At 32.4% G+C, this 20,359-nt stretch overlaps 1 protein-coding gene across 4 annotated transcripts in view; it reads right to left on the bottom strand.

Moving 5' to 3' along the window:
- LOC143344899 (unconventional myosin-XVIIIa) overlaps positions 1-20,359 on the bottom strand; it is a 256,926-nt gene that overhangs the window by 129,503 nt on the left and 107,064 nt on the right. For 2 of the 4 annotated variants that reach the window (XM_076771483.1, XM_076771484.1), the window contains 5 exons: positions 18,680-18,942; positions 18,434-18,596; positions 12,425-12,599; positions 5,658-5,816; positions 4,740-4,955 (listed from right to left, as the gene is read on the bottom strand). In XM_076771483.1, the coding sequence (XP_076627598.1) occupies positions 4,740-4,955; positions 5,658-5,816; positions 12,425-12,599; positions 18,434-18,596; positions 18,680-18,942 (976 nt within the window). Of the gene's footprint in view, positions 1-4,739; positions 4,956-5,657; positions 5,817-12,424; positions 12,600-18,433; positions 18,597-18,679; positions 18,943-20,359 lie in introns of those variants that run through there. The other 2 variants (XM_076771485.1, XM_076771489.1) reach the window with 2 other exon arrangements.

The following is a 20,359-nucleotide window of genomic DNA, read 5'->3' as shown; positions in this document are numbered from 1 at the left end:
CCCGAAAAACCAGTCGAAACTCGATTTCAAACGTTTCTCGTTCACTGTACTGTATTCTGTTAAGATTGACCAATACCTAGAAACAAATTAAGAGATTTTATTCTACTACTTTCTTTCTTAACACTTTAATGGCCGCATATTTCACGCAAAGGCTATTGTCTACCGCCGGTGATTCTCATGAGAGTTTTAACTCGATGAAAGCTTCTTAACTCTTCCTTGACCCGGAATTTTTAAATTCAACGTTTTATGAATACTCGAATATTAACTTTACATAGTTTTATCATAGCTTGTGTTGTAAATATCAGAGAGAGTATCATCCTATCTTCCCTATGCATGGAAATTTTTATTACAAACTATTTCTGAATTATGAATTCATATAAAATGAAATTTAACTTGTGTGAATTTAACTTGATGAATTATTAACTGCTTTCGAGCATAATTCCTTGATCAACTTGAGATAACTTTCTACGTCAACCACTGTAAACCAAAGTAAGCCACGCGAGAATGGTACAAATATTATTATACGGAATTAGAACTGTAGAGATATCACAATTAACATACAATATAGAACCTGAACAAACATAATAAGTTGATTAGACGAGGGCGTTGAAAGTGAAATAGTAAAATCACTTGTTTGCTACAATAGAAATATAGTATGTACAGGCTTGTGTTGTCGTAAATATCAGAGAGAGTATCATCCTATCTTCCCTATTCATGGAAATTTTTATTACAAACTATTTCTGAATTATGAATTCATATAAAATGAAATTTAACTTGTGTGAATTTAACTTGATGAATTATTAACTGCTTTCGAGGATAATTCCTTGATCAACTTGAGATAACTTTCTACGTCGACCACTGTAAACCAAAGTAAGCCAAGCGAGAATGGTACAAATATTATTATAAGGAATTAGAACTGTAGAGATATCACAATTAACATACAATGTAGAACCTGAACAAACACAATAAGTTGATTAGACAAGGGCGTTGAAAGTGAAATAGTAAAATCACTTGTTTGCTACAATAGAAATATAGTATGTACAGGCTTGTGTTGTCGTAAATATCAGAGAGAGTATCATCCTATCTTCCCTATTCATGGAAATTTTTATTACAAACTATTTCTGAATTATGAATTCATATAAAATGAAATTTAACTTGTGTGAATTTAACTTGATGAATTATTAACTGCTTTCGAGGATAATTCCTTGATCAACTTGAGATAACTTTCTACGTCGACCACTGTAAACCAAAGTAAGCCAAGCGAGAATGGTACAAATATTATTATAAGGAATTAGAACTGTAGAGATATCACAATTAACATACAATGTAGAACCTGAACAAACACAATAAGTTGATTAGACAAGGGCGTTGAAAGTGAAATAGTAAAATCACTTGTTTGCTACAATAGAAATATAGTATGTACAGGCTTGTGTTGTCGTAAATATCAGAGAGAGTATCATCCTATCTTCCCTATTCATGGAAATTTTTATTACAAACTATTTCTGAATTATGAATTCATATAAAATGAAATTTAACTTGTGTGAATTTAACTTGATGAATTATTAACTGCTTTCGAGGATAATTCCTTGATCAACTTGAGATAACTTTCTACATCGACCACTGTAAACCAAAGTAAGCCACGCGAAAATGGTACAAATATTATTATAAGGAATTAGAACTGTAGAGATATCACAATTAACATACAATATAGAACCTGAACAAACACAATAAGTTGATTAGACGAGGGCGTTGAAAGTGAAATAGTAAAATCACTTGTTTGCTACAATAGAAATATAGTATGTACAGGCTTGTGTTATCGTAAATATCAGAGAGAGTATCATCCTATCTTCCCTATTCATGGAAATTTTTATTACAAACTATTTCTGAATTATGAATTCATATAAAATGAAATTTAACTTGTGTGAATTTAACTTGATGAATTATTAACTGCTTTCGAGGATAATTCCTTGATCAACTTGAGATAACTTTCTACGTTGACCACTGGAAACCAAAGTAAGCCATGCGAGAATGGTACAAATGTTATTATAAAGAATTAGGACTGTGGAGATATCACAATTAACATACAATGTAGAACCTGAACAAACATAATAAGTTGATTAGACGAGGGCGTTGAAAGTGAAATAGTAAAATCACTTGTTTGCTACAATAGAAATATAGTATGTACAGGTAGTCCTTCTACAATACATCTTATAACACGGTTTTGCTTTAACACAATAAGAAAATTGCGAAAACCTTTGTACAACACTGTACTTCTACATCACTGAATAATATGATTTTTGCTTAACATATTTAAAAACTAAATTACCTCAAAATAATGAACTATAGTGGCTTTACATGAAAATATATAAACAAAATTATAATTTATTAAATTAATATTGTGTTAAATTAAAATAATATCTTTTGTTTGTTTTTGTTTTGTGTTATACTGTTGTTACATTGGAATAGAATGTTGGTACCACTCGTATATTGTTATATTGGAATACAATGTTGGTACCACTTGTATGTTGTTATGTTGCAATACAATGTTTGTACCACTTGTACGAGTGTCAATCTTGGCAGCACTGTTAGAAACTGTATACTAGAGATGGCGTGCAAAATCACTAACTGTGATTTATCACAGTGATCACAAAATCACGATCACGCTCGTGATTAACTCCATTCACGACCGTGATCCGAATGATGGCGTCTTAGTAGCAGTTCACGTTAACTGTGATTGTAGTGTTCCGCTAACTCCCCTTAGTGGGCATTCAAGGAAGTAAAAATGCGCCAAATTTAAATTGTATAGTAATGTAGTCTAAGCAATGAAAAAGGCTGCTTAATTGCATATTTTGTAAATTTCAAATGTCAGATTGTTAGAGTCGATTATTTAAGTAAATGATAAGTTTGTTGTTACGAAGAAAAAGTATTGCTTAGATGTTAACACTCGCTTTAAAAATAAGAAAAAGTATAAATCATCAGTAATGAAAATTCTTATGTTCATTCATATGAAAACATTAATATTATTGTCGCTAATAATTTTGAAAATCGAATTATTAATCAATAACAAATATCAAGTATCCGTAACAGTGATGGACATTCGTGGGAACTTTGGTCATGCGCACTGGAATTTTCCCTCGTGGGATTCTGTATGCCATAGATGTATCTTTAACGCAAAAAGAGGTGCATGTTGGGAATTCCCATGTTTTGTACAAAATTGAACTTTCTACTTCAAATGTTCGCCAATCACACAAAAATTAACTTATCGAAGATCCCCTACGTATTTCTCTAGCTATACTCATGTAGATTAAGAGAAAATTTTTTGTTTTTGTCTCTTTCCCTGTAACTTCCTTAAATTTTGTTCCTTACCGGGATCCAACGGTACCCTAAATTCTAGTTAAGTGTATACGGTAGTGATCATGCGTTCCAGTGCGCATGCCCAAATTCCCACGAATGTCCATCACTGGTTCCCTCCCTACCAATCAAAAGCGATCACGAAGAATCACGGATCACTGTGAAAAATCACTGTGATTGGGAATGAACGTGATCCAATCACGAGTGATTCTAAAGTAGCAGTTCTAGCCATCCCTAGTTGGTACCACTTGTATGTTGTTATGTTGAAATACAATGTTGGTTCCACTTGTATGTTGTTGTGTTGAAATACAATGTTGGTACCACTTGTATGTTGTTGTGTTGAAATACAATGTTGGTACCACTTGTATGTTATTATATTGAAATACAATGTTGGTACCACATGTAAAAGTGTCAATCTTGGCAGCACTGGTACAAACTGTATACAGGGTGTTCAGCCATCCCTGGGAAAAATTTTAATGGGGGATTCTAGAGGCCAAAATAAGACGAAAATCAAGAATACCAATTTGTTGATGAAGGCTTCGTTAAACAGTTATTAACGTTTAAAGTTTCATACTGAATATTTTTCTCGAAAATGCGCAAGATTTCGAGGTTATGTCTAATGACCAAAAATGATTGTAATTGACCCCCGCAACCGAAAATAATTTTTCCAGAACGATTTGAAATTTTTGAATTTAATTGTTAATAACTTTTTAACAAAGCCTCCATCAACAAATTAGTATTCTTGATTTTCGTCTTATTTTGGCCTCTAGAATCCTCTATTAAAATTTTTCCCAGGGGTAGCCGAACACCCTGTATAAATACCAAGTCCACATTCTAAACTATCATATACATACATTTATATTTTTCGTAAAAATTAAGTTGCTCATGTAGAATTAAAAAAACATATTTGTTTTTAATAAGCTTTCGAAACGTAACCCCCTTTTTGTACTGGCTCTGGGTTTTATATAACACGGTTTCACACAACACGGCATTTTCTAGGAACCTATCTACCGTGTTATAGAAGGGTTACTTGTATTTAAGAAATGTATGTACAATAGTATAAAAACAATTTGTTTGAATAAATTGCAATTTATTATACAACTTTTGTAGAATCAATCATTGTCTATCATGTCGTTCGAATACTTTTGTTACTCACTGTATATTAATATATTCACTACTTTATTGCTAATAATTTAACATGATGTTCAAATGAGAGAAAAATATTTTCTGTATTTAGAAATCTTACATACACATTGTAAATATTCATTTTAATGTACCGGTAAACAGTGCGAATGTGGCAATTCTTTTTGTTCTGATGCGACAGAATCATCTATCCCATTAGAACAAAAAGTATGTTCGGTGAAAAGTAAAAAAGAAATTTGACTTACTTGACTTTGACCTACTCGGTATGTAGCTGGATCAACATCAACTGTGAGCAACATATCTTCCACGGCGCGTCGTTCGTCGGCTATAGGACTACCCGGTCGTGCGTTAAAATCAGTTGATAATAAACTGAATCGTCTTCTGAACTCACCTAAGGCCATATGCTTAGGAAATCCGACTTTATGCAACCGGACAACATCGATTATTTGACTTCCACGAATCTGCATAAAGATACGGTTCATTCAAATTAGAAATTTTGTAATATCAGTCAAGATTGCAAATATTGTAAATTTCTTTAGTTTTTCTCTTTTGGATGACAACTGTTTTGATCACTGATACCATTACTATTTTCCGTAATACTTAAAATATACACAGGACACTTGCAAAATTTAAAAACAATATCTGTGTAACATTTTCTTAGCTTTTTTTAAATCGGAAAGAGTGTTTAAATTTTTAATTCCCAAACCAGACTGCCCCTTTAACTCTTTGCGGCACAGGATTTCAGATAACAAAATAGATCCATGTTGCGTAGAAATTTTATTGCGTTTTAAATTAAACAAAATTGGTATATTTTTATTAATAAAGGTATCACATGTAAAAATATAAAAAAAAATAATAATAGTTGTCGCAATAAACCTTCTGCTTGCAACAACCGATGAACCTGTATTGGCATGTCGGATGTTGTCAACACAAGCGAATACATTTGTATGTATTTATTGTTTTTACATATATTTCTATGCACACACAGCTATTGCAATATTTCGAGGTGGAACTAAAACTGTCCCACCATGCATTACGGTGCATCAAAAAGGTGGGACACTTTTAATCCCAGCGTGCCCCAAAGAGTTAAATAGTGGTGACGGTTTAAATATTTATTAATGATTATACACGATAGTCTTTAAATTAAAATACAACACTTTTACCTGTGAGCGCAATAGAGGTACATTGATGACATTGTCTTCGCTTTGATTTGACTTTACGGATAATAAACTTTTATTGTCGATAGACCCAGAATTGTGTTGAGGCAACACACAATGGATAAATTTAACTCGCGTTCTCCGCAAAGTTTCAACGAGTCCGTCCTGTAAACATTCATATCTTATATTTTATTCTTATTCTGTATAAACAAATCAAACGAATCAAGAACAAACAATAAATCTCACTTTTACAGTGAATAAACAAATAGTAAAAACGAGTAACAAGAATAGAAAATTACACCACAACAACATACGTCTTAATTCAATTGAATATTTTCAATACGGTATACTTGTTTATACCACAAAAAAAAATTTCAATTTCATTACTCGTAAACACATATTAAGAAATTGACTGATTGATGTATCAAACAATAGACAAAACCCTGGAAAGAGTCTACGAGACCAAAACTTTATTTTAGACAGATGGAAATTATATACTTTCCATTTGTCGTGTACTTATTTTTATAACTTCGTTAACATTCAAGACACCTATTTAGATTTACTTTCTTTAACATCTTATCTTAAGACTTAATTCTTTTAGCTCCTTAGGAGAAAGTCGTATCACCCATATACAGTGTTTCACGCATTTGGGCCCAGCGATGGCTATTAAACAATGAAAATACAAACAAATTTGTTTAGGGAAACTTAAATGTTATCGAATGGTGCACGATCTGGTGTATGTGTCTCCTCTAAGAGTAGAGGTCTTTTGAAGATTTTAAGGTCGTGACTATTTTTTTTAAAAAGAACTATATTTTTTTATATGTCAGCCAATACACTCCCGGACAAAAAGATAGCACACTTTAAAATTAACGTAATTTTTATTTATTTAACATTACAACCAAGATTTTGTTTTTATACATTCTTGCAAAATACCTCTATAAACATACACAAATGAAAATGAATTGAATTTCAGCAGTCTATACAATTTTATTTAAAAAAAAAGAACTTTTAAGGCAATATAGTGGGACAAAATGATAGCACATTTAACTTAAAATTATGTAACAATAAATCAACGAATGATATTTAATGCTTAATATCTTGTGACTTTTCCTTTATATTTAATAACAGCTATCATTCTCTTAGATAGAGTTTTTTAATAGTTTTTCGCTTTAATTGCTCCCACTCATCTTGAATACATTTTTTTAATTCTGCAATATTTCCAAATTGTTTGTCATTTCCATATACAGCTCGGACAAGATTTCCCCAACAATTTTCAATAATGTTAAGGTCGGGTGACCTTGCTGGCCAATCCAAAACGCAAATTTTTTCTCGAGAAAAGTACTCTTTTACTACTTTTGTAGTGCGTACTGCGACATTATCCTCTTGAAAAATAAACTTCTCTCCAGCAATTCTGGTGGCGTGCGTGTTTATTTGTTCCTTAATCATTTCCAAATACATTTTGCTATTCATTTTTCTTGTTATAAATTTCATTTCCATTTTACTATAGTATCCGATACCCCATCAAATCATCACATCACTACCTCCCATTTGCCAATAACTGAAAAACTGTTCCTCTTTCCGCATATCATGAAAATAGTAACTCAGGCCATCAGGTCCATCAAAATTAAACCTCTTTTCATCTGTAAATATTATTCTTCGCCATTTCTTTCGCATACGAATATTCTTTTCCGCAAAGTGTAATCGATTCATCTTATGTTGCACAGTTAACCAAGACTTTTTCTTCAATTTTTGTCGTGTTATGTATTTGCATTTTTGTAAAACACGTCTCACATTCTTTATATTAGTGTTTACATCAACACTTTGAGCAATTTGCCTTGCAGTCATCTTGTGGGCATTTAGACTTTGCAGAAGGCCAGAACTCTTCTTTTTACCATAGTTTTCCGGATTTTTCAAGAAATTCATTGTTACTTTTCGACTTCTATTCATAATTTTTACTATTTTTGTCATTGAATATTGTTCTTCTTTCAATTTTATTATAATGACCATTTCACACGCCTTCAATCTCTTTCCGTGACCCATTTTTAATAATAAGTCGCCTTTTTTTAACAAATATACAACATGAAATAATATCACGGACTTTATTAACTATGTTCCGAGGTTGATGTTCGCAATTCGCAAGCTTCAGTGTAACTGGAAAGCGTAGATTTACCACATGTGCTATCATTTTGTCCTGCTTGCGAACAGTAATATTTACATTTTTTGTGTTAGAATCCTGTTGAAGTATATGTTGTGGACTATATTTCGTAAATTGTATACACAAACATCCTCCGAATTATCAGTAAAAGCAAATATGTATTTTAATCAGGTCTTAATACAAAATGTGAGAAAATATAAGGTGTGCTATCTTTTTGTCCCGGAGTGTAGAAAAGTATTAAGATACTTGTGCCACAAAATATCTAATCTTAAAATTATTTTATGCATAAAATTTACATTAAATGCGAGCAAAACCGTCCAAAAATAGCGTTCAACTAACAGTTAAGGTTAGATACAATAGAACGATAAAAAACTGAGGTTAAAAAATTTTCTAAAATAATCAATTTTTAACTTAAGTGTCTCTATAGTTTCTTTGAAAACAATAAATGGATGCATCCATTTCATAAATAATTGTACGATTACATTTTAGAAAATATAGCTTGCCTTGAAATCATAGGAACACCATTTTCAAGGTAGACACATATACCTGATCAAACAATACTCTGTACCATTTGAGTTTGTTTTGTACAATCTTTTCTATCTTCTACCATTTAAGAACTATGACTGGGCCCAATTGCATTTAACACTATACAGGGTGTTCAGCCACTCCTGGGAAAAATTTTAATAGGTGATTCCAGAGGCCAAAATAAGACGAAAATCAAGAATATCAATTTCTTGACTGGGGCTTCGTTAAAAAGTTATTAAAAAATTAAATTAAAAAATATCAAATCATTCTGAAAAAAATATTTTTGGTTGCGGGGCTCAATTACAATCATTTTTGGTGAATACACATACCCCTGAAATCCTACCCACTTTCGAGAAAAAAAATTGGGTAGATGATGAAATTTTTCGACAAAATACAAAATTTCAAATCGTTCTGGAAAAATTATTTTCGATTGCGGGGGTCAATTACAATCATTTTTGGTCATTACACATACACTCGAAATCCTACGCATTTTAGAGAAAAAAATTCCTTACTGAAAATCTAATTAGGTGCCTAAATTTTTCGACGAAAAAAAAAATTTCAAATTGTTCTGGAAAAATTATTTTCGATTGCGGGGCTCAATTACAATCATTTTTGGTGAATAGATATACCCCTGAAGTCCTACCCATTTTCGAGAAAAAAAATCGAGTAGGTGATGAAACTTTTCGACAAAATAAAAAAATTTCAAATCGTTCTGGAAAAATTATTTTCGATTGTGGGAGTCAATTACAAGCATTTTTGATTAATAGATCTACCCACGAAATCTTACCCACTTTCGAGAAAAAAATTCAGTACAAACGGAACTTTAAACGTTAATAACTTTTTAACGATGCCTCCATCAACAAATTAGTATTCTTGATTTTCGTCTTATTTTGGCCTCTAGAATCTCCCATTAAAATTTTTCCCAGGGTTGACCAAACACCCTGTACATGGATGATGTGTTAATCAATGTGTTAACTGGTTCTGCAATTGAGATAGTACAACATGTAATATCACACATGATCTTACTTTTTACGTACATGCACACAACAAATGCATACATGATACAATTGAAAGAGATCGAACTTTTTATATGGAACTTCATTTTCAATAAAAATCATATTTGACAAAGATAATGTCAAATCTGATCCTCATCGATTTTAATGGAACTTGGTAGATTTACACGTCCATATGTACAACAATCAAAACCAGATTTATGGCCGTTTAAACATCCTAATAAAAAACATTTGTCAAACAACTTTTATACAACAACAAATAACAAAAAGACACGGAAATATAACGTTACCAACTCATACATACACAAATTAGGAAAAAAGAAGTTTAGGAATGATTTGGAAAAAGATAAGGCAGGCATATATTGTATATATATCTGCATTTATTGTGTAATAATGAGAAAAGAAATGAATATTGCTTAACATAAAAAAAATAAAGTTAGTATAATACGGTACAGAAAACATCTCGCAGCTAAAATCTTACGCTATTCTCCTATCTGGTATTCCCCTCCAGGAATCCCCCCCAAAAAAGGAAGAAAGTTAAACAAAAGATCACATTGTTTCAGCTTGCTAGTAAACGTGGTATTGCATCGAAGTAAGAAAATAAATCGTAATAATAGTAAAAATGAAGCAGATGACACTAGAAGCCCGAGGAATTGTTGCAAAGAACTTTCAAAATGGTAAAGGCTATCGAGAAATTGCAAAAATTATTGGTAGAAGTATTAGCACTGCTCAATACATTATTAAACATTATAGAGAAGAAAATAGAATTACAAATAAATTAAGAACAGCACCGAACAAAAAATTTAATGCATTATGATAAGCGAAGGATAGTTAGCAAAATCAAAGAAAATTCAAAGCTGAGTGAACCTAAATTGTCGAACGAGGTGGAAAAATATTTGCAAAAATCTGTTAATCCAAAAATTGTCAGAAGAGTACTAAGAAAGAATGATTTTTATGGGCGTACTGCAAGAAATGAACCATTTGTCAGCGATAAAAATGAGAAAAAGACTGGTGTTTGCGAGACAGTATCTAACTAAGGATTTTAGTCTTTGTAAAGAAATTATTTTTGTCAACGAAATCAAAAACCTTTTTCATTCAGATGGCAAGGTTACTGTATGGCGCAAACCTAATGAAGAATTTAAAATAAAAAATATGAATCCTACTATTAAACATGAAGGTGTGTCAATGATGGTGTGGGGGTGTATATCAGCTACTGGAACAGGAAATTTGAAATTTATTAAAGGGAACATGGACACTAGAGGGCCGTGGAATTGTTGCGAAGAACTTTCAAACTGGTAAAGGCTATGGAGAAATTGCAAAAATTATTGGTAGAAGTATTAGCACTGCTCAATACATTATTAAACGATACAGAGAAGAAAATAGAATTACAAATAAATTAAGAACAGCACCGAACAAAAAATTTAATGCATTATGATAAGCGAAGGATAGTTAGCAAAATCAAAGAATATTCAAAGCTGAGTGAACCTAAATTGTCGAACGAGGTGGAAAAATATTTGCAAAAATCTGTTAATCCAAAAATTGTCAGAAGAGTACTAAGAAAGAATGATTTTTATGGGCGTACTGCAAGAAATGAACCATTTGTCAGCGATAAAAATGAGAAAAAGACTGGTGTTTGCGAGACAGTATCTAACTAAGGATTTTAGTCCTTGTAAAGAAATTATTTTTGTCAACGAAATCAAAAACCTTTTTCATTCAGATGGCAAGTTTACTGTGTGGCGCAAACCTAATGAAGAGTTTAAAATAAAAAATATGAATCCTACTATTAAACATGAAGGTGTGTCAATGATGGTGTGGGGGTGTATATCAGCTACTGGAACAGGAAATTTGAAATTTATTAAAGGGAACATGGACAAATTTGATTATTTGAATATTTTAAAAATGAATTTAAAAAGTAGTGTTGAAAAATTGAGAATTTTGAGTTGTTTTAGATTTTATAGTGATAATGATCCAAAACATACATTGCATATTGCCAAAATGTGGCAATATAACTGCCCGAAAGTTATCAAAACATCTCCCCAATCACCCAACCTAAACGTAATTGAGAATATTTCGCATGAATTAGAAGAAAGGATTAGAAAACATACGATTTTTAATAAAAGTGATTTAAAAAAGGCATTGCAAGAAGAATGGAGAAAAATTGAACCCAATTTTACACAAAGCCTAGTAAAATCAATGCCGAATAGTACTAATTTTAAAAGTCCTACAAAATACTAATTTTTAATTTAATTTAAATGTAAAACAATATTCTTAATGTGTACGATTTTAGCTGTGATATGTTTTCTGCACCGTATTATAGTAACTTCTTTTTTTATGTTAAGCAATATTCATTTCTTTTGTCATTATTACACAATAAATACAGATATATTTACAATTACATGTCTGCCTCATTTTTTTTCCAAATCATTCCCAAAACTTCTTTAGAACAAGCTTTAGTCCTCTCTTAAACGATAATACAAAATATTAATAAACTTTTTGTATGCAACAATTCATGTGCACTACGGTTTTTTCTTTGTTTTAATCATGCATTCTGTTTCGTTTACATAAATAATTTCCACTCTAAACTCTGCATATTACAATATCAAGATATCAAACAAAAGTGACAAAGCTAAAAAAAAGTACAATTTTCAAGAGAAACTAAAAACTATTAGCGAACTTATGAACAAATTATTTATTAGACTCATAAGATCAGAAAAAAGTATAGGCTGTAGAAAATACTTATCAAAAATTATTTTCTAAATTCATGATTTGAAATTAAAAATAAAAGTTGACTGATCGATTATAACTACACTTAAAGATGCAATGACAAGTGCAAAGAAGTAAGGAAATATTTATGTTATGGACTGTAATGTTCGAATGTATGATCTACAATAAAATAATTATCTAATATAAAGTGTAAAATATCTCATAAATTCTATTTTCAATGATTCTATGATAATACTTTTGTCGTACTACCATTTGAAAAACAAGTGCGAGCAAAGAACTACAGCTTGTCTCAGTTTCTAGAATCGCTTTATACATTTAATTCTCATGTTTGATATCACTATGATTCGCATACTTACTACAGTAAATTTGACCTGCAAGCAAACATTTTTTCTTTTCACAGCCGAAAATGTTCGTCGAATACTCGAAGCTCGTCTTAACGATTGCGAACCTTCTAAACCAGGCATCGAATTACATAAAGTTCCAGAAACTCCAGCTCCCCGGGCACTTATGAATAGCTTGCTTACATCTTCTCTGATATGATAATAAAATATTAGATGTTATTGGAACACTGAATTTTTCATATATGAATTTTAGGAAATAAATAGCCTCGCGATAAATTCTATCATTAATTTCACCGGATGCAGCAAACAAACACAGATAGACCCTTTAAAATGGGTAATAGATTATACGTATAACACACACCAGTACAGCTTCAGTGGCTTTACAATTACACGCAACTTGTAGTGAAAAAATGATTATATTTAGTAAGCAGGAGATTAAAAAATGCCTGCTCTGGAACGATTCTATTTTCTTTTTAAAGGGTCTAGCCGAATAAGCATGGTAAAAGTGCCCCCAAACCAAATTGAACGGGGTTAATACCACTCGATAGGTGGTTCGAAGAAACCACTTTTCCCAAAGTTTCAACCCGGTATCTTTACTACAGGGGTAATTACGGGGTGAAAATCATTTTTTGGTTTATCCTTAATATCTCCCGTTCTACTCAATTAAAGGTTATGAAAAAAATCATGGTTATTCTATCGATTGATGTACATGTTTGAGAATTTTTTCAGAATTTTTGCATGCAAATTCGATTTTTAAAAAATTAGAAAATATTTTAACCGTCGATTTTTTGTCGAAGTTATCAAGTGACCACATTTCTTTTTATACAGTATAAAGCTCTCAAGAGAATTAGTAATCCCTAATTTTTTCAGATTTTTCGAAGGGGTGGAACGTAGTGAAAAAAATAAAAAATGATTAAAAAATAGTGAAAAAGCTTTATATTGTCTTAATTACTTACGTGACCATGCACATATTTTTACAGCTATAGCGTAACATTATGACTATTAATGCGTAATTTTTTCAGATTTTTTGGAAAAGTGCATTATTGTTAAATAAATATGAATTCATATTTCCTACTTCTTCATACCAAAAAAGGCCGCACATGCTTTTAAAAAAGATACAATTAAAATATATTTGTTTACATATTTTGTTAACTGGTCGCTAAATGTAGTTTCAAATATGTACGTGTGATACTGGACTCCTTTTGACTAGAACCACTACGGCGCGGCGCGATGCGCTGATCATTTTGGTACAGCATCCTTGTGTATATAATATATAAAATTAATATTATAATATATATAATATATATTATATACATGAAGTTTTTTAAATATTTCTTAAATATTTTTGCTTTAATTAAAATAACTGATCTAAACAACGTTTACCTACTATTATTATTAACCGATTTACTCGACTTCCCAGAAATGACCGAACAAGATCTAAAAATATTTTTTACGGGATCGTATCAATTTTCCCAAGCAATATCCTATCTTGCCGAAATAATGAATGAACAAAATGAAATAAACCTCAGTTATCTAAAACAAAACGAAAATATAGTTCAGTTCAAAGTGCAATCACGACATATTAATAAAAAACTGTACAAGTGCTACATAGACTATACATCAAGTACTCGGGAATTAGACGATATTTCTGTGAATAGTGGTAACAGGACAATTGGATGCTGCTCCCATATAGCTGCGATAATTTATTATCTATCGCATGCCAGATACACTTCAAAAATAATAAAACCTGCAGAAATACTGAGTAAATTATTTGAAAGTGAAAAAGTAAATCCTGTAATAAATGATGACAGCGATGAAGATTGAAGAACGAACCGAGTTATTAATGCTGGCAATAAAAATAATAGAAGGTAAACCTTGTTTAGATCATTTATTTTAATTAAAGCAAAAATATTTAAGGAATATTTAAAAAACTTCATGTATATAATATATATAATATATATTATAATATTAATTTTATATATTATATACACAAGGATGCTGTACCAAAATGATCAGCGCATCGCGCCGCGCCGTAGTGGTTCTAGTCAAAAGGAGTCCAGTATCACACGTACATATTTGAAATTACATCTAGCGACCAGTTAACAAAATATGTAAACAAATATATTTTAATTGTATCTATTTTAAAAGCATGTGCGGCCTTTTTTGGTATGAAGAAGTAGGAAATATGAATTCATATTTATTTAACAATAATGCACTTTTCCAAAAAATCTGAAAAAATTACGCATTAATAGTCATAATGTTACGCTATAGCTGTAAAAATATGAGCATGGTCACGTAAGTAATTAAGACAATATAAAGCTTTTTCACTATTTTTTAATCATTTTTTATTTTTTTCACTACGTTCCACCCCTTCGAAAAATCTGAAAAAATTAGGGATTACTAATTCTTTTGAGAGCTTTATACTGTATAAAAAGAAATGTGGTCACTTGATAACTTCGACAAAAAATCGACGGTTAAAATATTTTCTAATTTTTTAAAAATCGAATTTGCATGCAAAAATTCTGAAAAAATTCTCAAACATGTACATCAATCGATAGAATAACCATGATTTTTTTCATAATCTTTAATTGAGTAGAACGGGAGATATTAAGGATAAACCAAAAAATGATTTTCACCCCGTAATTACCCCTGTAGTAAAGATACCGGGTTGAAACTTTGGGAAAAGTGGTTTCTTCGAACCACCTATCGAGTGGTATTAACCCCGTTCAATTTGGTTTGGGGGCACTTTTACCATGCTTATTCGGCTAGACCCTTTACATACTAAACATGTTGAATTTCTGTATGAATAGATTTTTTTAATTTATCTATTTAGTGTTAAAGAGTATCTGAGAAGGCACAGGTCTATCAGTAAATATCTCAAAGAAGGGATATGAAACAAGAATAATATCACTGAAATTAACGATCAGGAATAATGAAAAGTACTGATACAAATGAAAAACTCATTGAAAGTTCAGTTTGATTACATGAACTATTAATAGCGAATATGAAACAAACATTGAAACATTTGAGTAATATTGTTTGTCCACATCAAATGCTAGGGTAATGTAGTGCCCTTCATATTTGAATTATAATTTGTGTTTTTTCTGTGTTAATATAAGGTAATATGGTAAAAATTTATTGTGCAATCTAAAAATCATTTATGCTTTAAAAATTTAACTCGCATATATGAGTAATTCGTTGTTTTTTAGCAAAAAAGTAATATCCAAATCAGTGTTCGGCCACCCCCGGGAGATTCTAGAGGCGAAAATAAGACGAAAATCAAGAATATCAATTTCTTCACTGAGACTTCGTTAAAAAGTTACTAACGTTTAAAGTTTTCATGCTGTTCTCATTGCAGTTCTACAAGCAGAAATATGAACATTAATCAGTTAACTGAGTTTGACGAGTATACTCGTCATGGAGAAGTACCAGGATCTTTTGTCATGACGAGTTTTATAAAATAAACCTATCTTTTTGATGCAATATTTAATCAGCGACACTTACTTTGTGCTTGACGACTATACTCGTCATCGATTGATTTTCGTGACACACAGAAATTCGCATTTTCAACACGGAGCGACACAGTTAACTGGTTAAAAAGGACCACTGCATTTTAATTTTGGAGAACAGCTTTTCATTAATTGCATGTTCTCCATTTTATTAATTTTGTCCTGCCTCTGTATAGGTAAATGAGATATTGTAAATAAAGATACGTGGAAAAAAGAAGTGATACAAACAATTTTTTCAATAGTTTTTAACGTTTTTATACCAAATCGCGTACTGTGCCAATACTTTTGCACACCACTGTAGCTGTTATTGTCTATAGAGTATAATATTTCTTGAGGTATCTCAGGTTTGACTGCAACTCTCAATACTATATTAACGAATAAATAAGTGAAACTCAGGAATTTCTAACACCTTCAAACAGGGTGTTCTGCCACCCCTGGGAGAAATTTTAATGGGAGATTCTAGAGACCAAAATAAGACGAAAATCAAAAAATTTTTTACCGAAAATATAATTTCAGGTCAGAAATACTTCCTCGAAATGCAAATGTTTAATATATCATAACTTCTGAACAGATTGGAGGATTTTAATGTATCGAAAGGCAAGCAACGCGTATTTAGGTGAGGAATATATAGAAATCGCAAAAATATTCGAGAAGTTGATCCTTGACACCACAAAATGAGAAAAACCCCATAATAATGGTCCAATTTTCAAACAGCCATAACTCCTACAATAGTGAATATATTTGAATGAAACTTTTTTCTGCAGTAGAGCTTGTGGGTATCTACAAAAAAGTATTAGACAACTTTTTGGTAGAACGTCAAACAGAATTACTAAAAATCAAAGACGAATGTAAAAAATATCGACAGGGGGCAGGTGCTTAAATTCCTCAGTGAACAAAAAAAATTTCAAATCGTTTTGGAAAAATTATTTTCAGTTGCAGGAGTCAATTACAATTATTTTTGGTCAATACACATACTATCGAAATCCTACGTACTTTCGAGAAAAAAAATTTTTTACCGAAAATATAATTTCTGGCCAGAAATGCTTCCTCGAAATGCAAATGTTTAAAATATCACAACTTCTGAACAGATTGGAGGATTTTAATGTTTCGAAAGGCAAACAACGCGTATTTAGGTGAGGAATATATAGAAATCGCAAAAATATTCGAGAAGTTGATCCTTGACACCACAAAATGAGAAAAACCCCATACAAATGGTCCAATTTTCAAACAGCCATAACTCCTACAATAGTGAATATATTTGAATGAAACTTTTTTTTGGAGTAGAGCTCGTGAGTATCCGCAAAAAAGTATTAAATAACTTTTTGGTAGGGCGTCAAACAGAATTACTAAAAATCAAAAGCGAATTTAAAAAAATATCGACAAGGGGCAGGTACTTAAATTTTTCAGTGAAAAAAAAAAATTTCAAATCGTTTTGGAAAAATTATTTTCAGTTGCAGGAGTCAATTACAATTATTTTTGGTCGATGCACATACTATCGAAATCCTACGCACTTTCGAGAAAAAAAATTCCTTACCGAAAATATAATTTCAGGCCAGAAATACTTCCTCGAAATGCAAATGTTTAATATATCATAACTTCTGAACAGATTGGAGGATTTTAATGTTTCGAAAGGCAAGCAATGCGTATTTAGGTGAGGAATATATAGAAATCGCAAAAATATTCGAGAAGTTGATCCTTGACACCACAAAATGAGGAAAACCCCATAATAATGGTCCAATTTTCAAACAGCCATAACTCCTACAATAGTGAATATATTTGAATGAAACTTTTTTCTGCAGTAGAGCTTGTGGGTATCTACAAAAAAGTATTAGCCAACTTTTTGGTAGAGCGTCAAACAGAATTACTAAAAATCAAAGACGAATGTAAAAAATATCGACAGGGGGCAGGTGCTTAAATTCCTCAGTGAACAAAAAAAATTTCAAATCGTTTTGGAAAAATTATTTTCAGTTGCAGGAGTCAATTACAATTATTTTTGGTCAATACACATACTATCGAAATCCTACGCACTTTCGAGAAAAAAAATTCCTTACCGAAAATCTAATTTCTGGCCAGAAATGCTTCCTCGAAATGCAAATGTTTAAAATATCATAACTTCTGAACAGATTGGAGGATTTTAATGTTTCAAAAGGCAAACAACGCGTATTTAGGTGAGGAATATATAGAAATCGCAAAAATATTCAAAAAGTTGATCAACATGATTCAACACGGTGCGACACAGTTAACTGGTTAATAATATTTTAATGAACTCTGAATCGACAAATTGATATTTTTGATTTTCTAGAATCTCCCATTAAAATTTTTCCGCAAGATGGCCGAACACCCTGTATAAATTCCAACATTATTAATTCAATTCACGTTTTCGTAGTTCGGAACCACAACAATCTCTTTTTATTTGTAGCCACATACTCGGGCATAAAATTCATGCATTGTTGATAGGATTTAAGGCGAGACTAGATATAACTTATGAATAATGTTTAAACAGAATGTAACATACCGTGTACTTTCTTGAAGAATTGTAATAGCACTTTTTGTAACAGGATTTTCTCGCGTGGCTTTAAGCCAACCAGTCGCTGTGTAGAGTACAGGATTAGTACCCAATAAATGTTGCAAAATAAATTGATTGTTGCCAGGTGCCTTTCTTAAGAGCATTTGATAATCTATAAAAAAAAACAAGAAAAAATAATTGTACACTTTTAATCGCCGGTAAGCTTAAAACATCGTGATGGTAATATTTTAGCACCTCGATCGCCGTAATGAGAAAATAGTCGATCCAGAAACGTCTCGTCGCTACCCCCAGAACAGACTGTTTCTTCATCCAATAGCCATAGAAGACCCTTACGTTCAATTTGTCTACTTCCGGTAAGATCATTCTGGCTAGTTCGTAACATTGTGGCACCTTGAGAACTCCCACGATCTAACAGCGAAACCATACCTTGAGGCGATCCAATTCCAACTTCGTCATACTCATCTTCATAATCTACATCAATTCCTTCTTGGACGTACCTAAATTTCAAGAATACCAACAATATTAATTAACTATTAATGATAGTAATATTATTGGAAATGTTGCGAATGTCCTGTCTTAATAATAACGTAGTATCTTGTGCTGCTGCTATTGGATGTTGTTATAGTCTGGGCCATGCTATAGCGAGGTCATAAACTAAACTCTTGAGGGTTGGGACCGACTCCTGCTGCGGCATTTAGGGCCGTACATGACATCTTGTTTGAGGGTGACTTTCTGAATGTTTTTCTGTGTCCGTAACTGCACTACCTTTTTTCATTTTCCAGATGCATATATTATAAGCGGGTAAATTAAGATATTAAAAGACTTGAGTAAGACCTTTATCTGTTACGATATTTCTTCGTACGGCCCTGACTATGGTCTAAGGCCCTTAGCTACTTGTATTTCTGTCAATTCACTTGTTTCGGGAGCTGAAACGTGTAAACTTTGACATCCACTCGAGTTTACGACCTCGCTATATTGTGGCCCGGACTATACAGTATAATGCATTTTTCTAAATATTTTAGCAGTTGAATGAAGTTTGTTGAAACAGTTTTGCTTGCGGTAGGTGTGATTGGATCCCACGCACTTGTTTGGTTGTCCAGGCGGAGGGAGGTGAACCACTACGTGGCGCGTCCCCAGGTGGCGGATAGGGGCAGTCGCTAGGATGGGATGCGGGGATGAGGTCATCAACCTGAGAAGGCTGGTGGCCGCATCCTCGCATGGCATCACGGAAGTCGGAGCGTAAGCTCCCGCGGTCTAAACACCGGTATGAATGTGTGTGTGAGTGGATTGGGGCATGGGATATTTGCCGCGGGTTTTACCTAAGGCCACAGGTTGGCCAACTGACTGCGACCAATGTGGCCACCCGGCCGGCGGCTTAGTCCCATGTCACGTGGTCGCGGGCGCTGGTGACTAGGCACCTGCGGTTGAATGGGAATCCGCTAGGAGGAGTAACTCTCACCGGGAGGGGCCTGAAAAGGCGCGGCGGGGGACTCTGTGATGGCTCACTGGAGTTCCCGGCCCCCCGCCAGGCGCCTGAGGATGGTCACCGTGGGGTTTTAGCCGGTAAAAGTACGACACTACCATGAGGACCCATGAGTGTCCATGAGGATTTCCCCACTGATTGGATCAACATCTTTATTTCTAACCTTGATGGATATTTTGGTGCTTAATACAGTGTGTTAGGAAATGATAGGTTCAGTCATACTTATGATAATAATTTAGAAAGAAGTGCATGAATCAGTTTCAAATTTTCAGAATTTTTAGCTTTTATATTAACAAACTGTTCTGCTAAACATTATATGGAAATAACGGTTCAAAAAGAAACTAGAAATCTTTTACTGAATGTAACCAACTTTTAACCGTTAATAAATGATAGGTTCACTTGCTAAAAGGACGATTAAACGATTTGTTAAT

This window comes from Colletes latitarsis, chromosome 8 (genome assembly GCF_051014445.1).
Source record: "Colletes latitarsis isolate SP2378_abdomen chromosome 8, iyColLati1, whole genome shotgun sequence".
Lineage (NCBI taxonomy): Eukaryota > Metazoa > Arthropoda > Insecta > Hymenoptera > Colletidae > Colletes > Colletes latitarsis.
The sequence above is the reverse complement of the archived record's forward strand: the minus strand, read 5'-3'. Positions and strand labels throughout refer to the sequence as shown.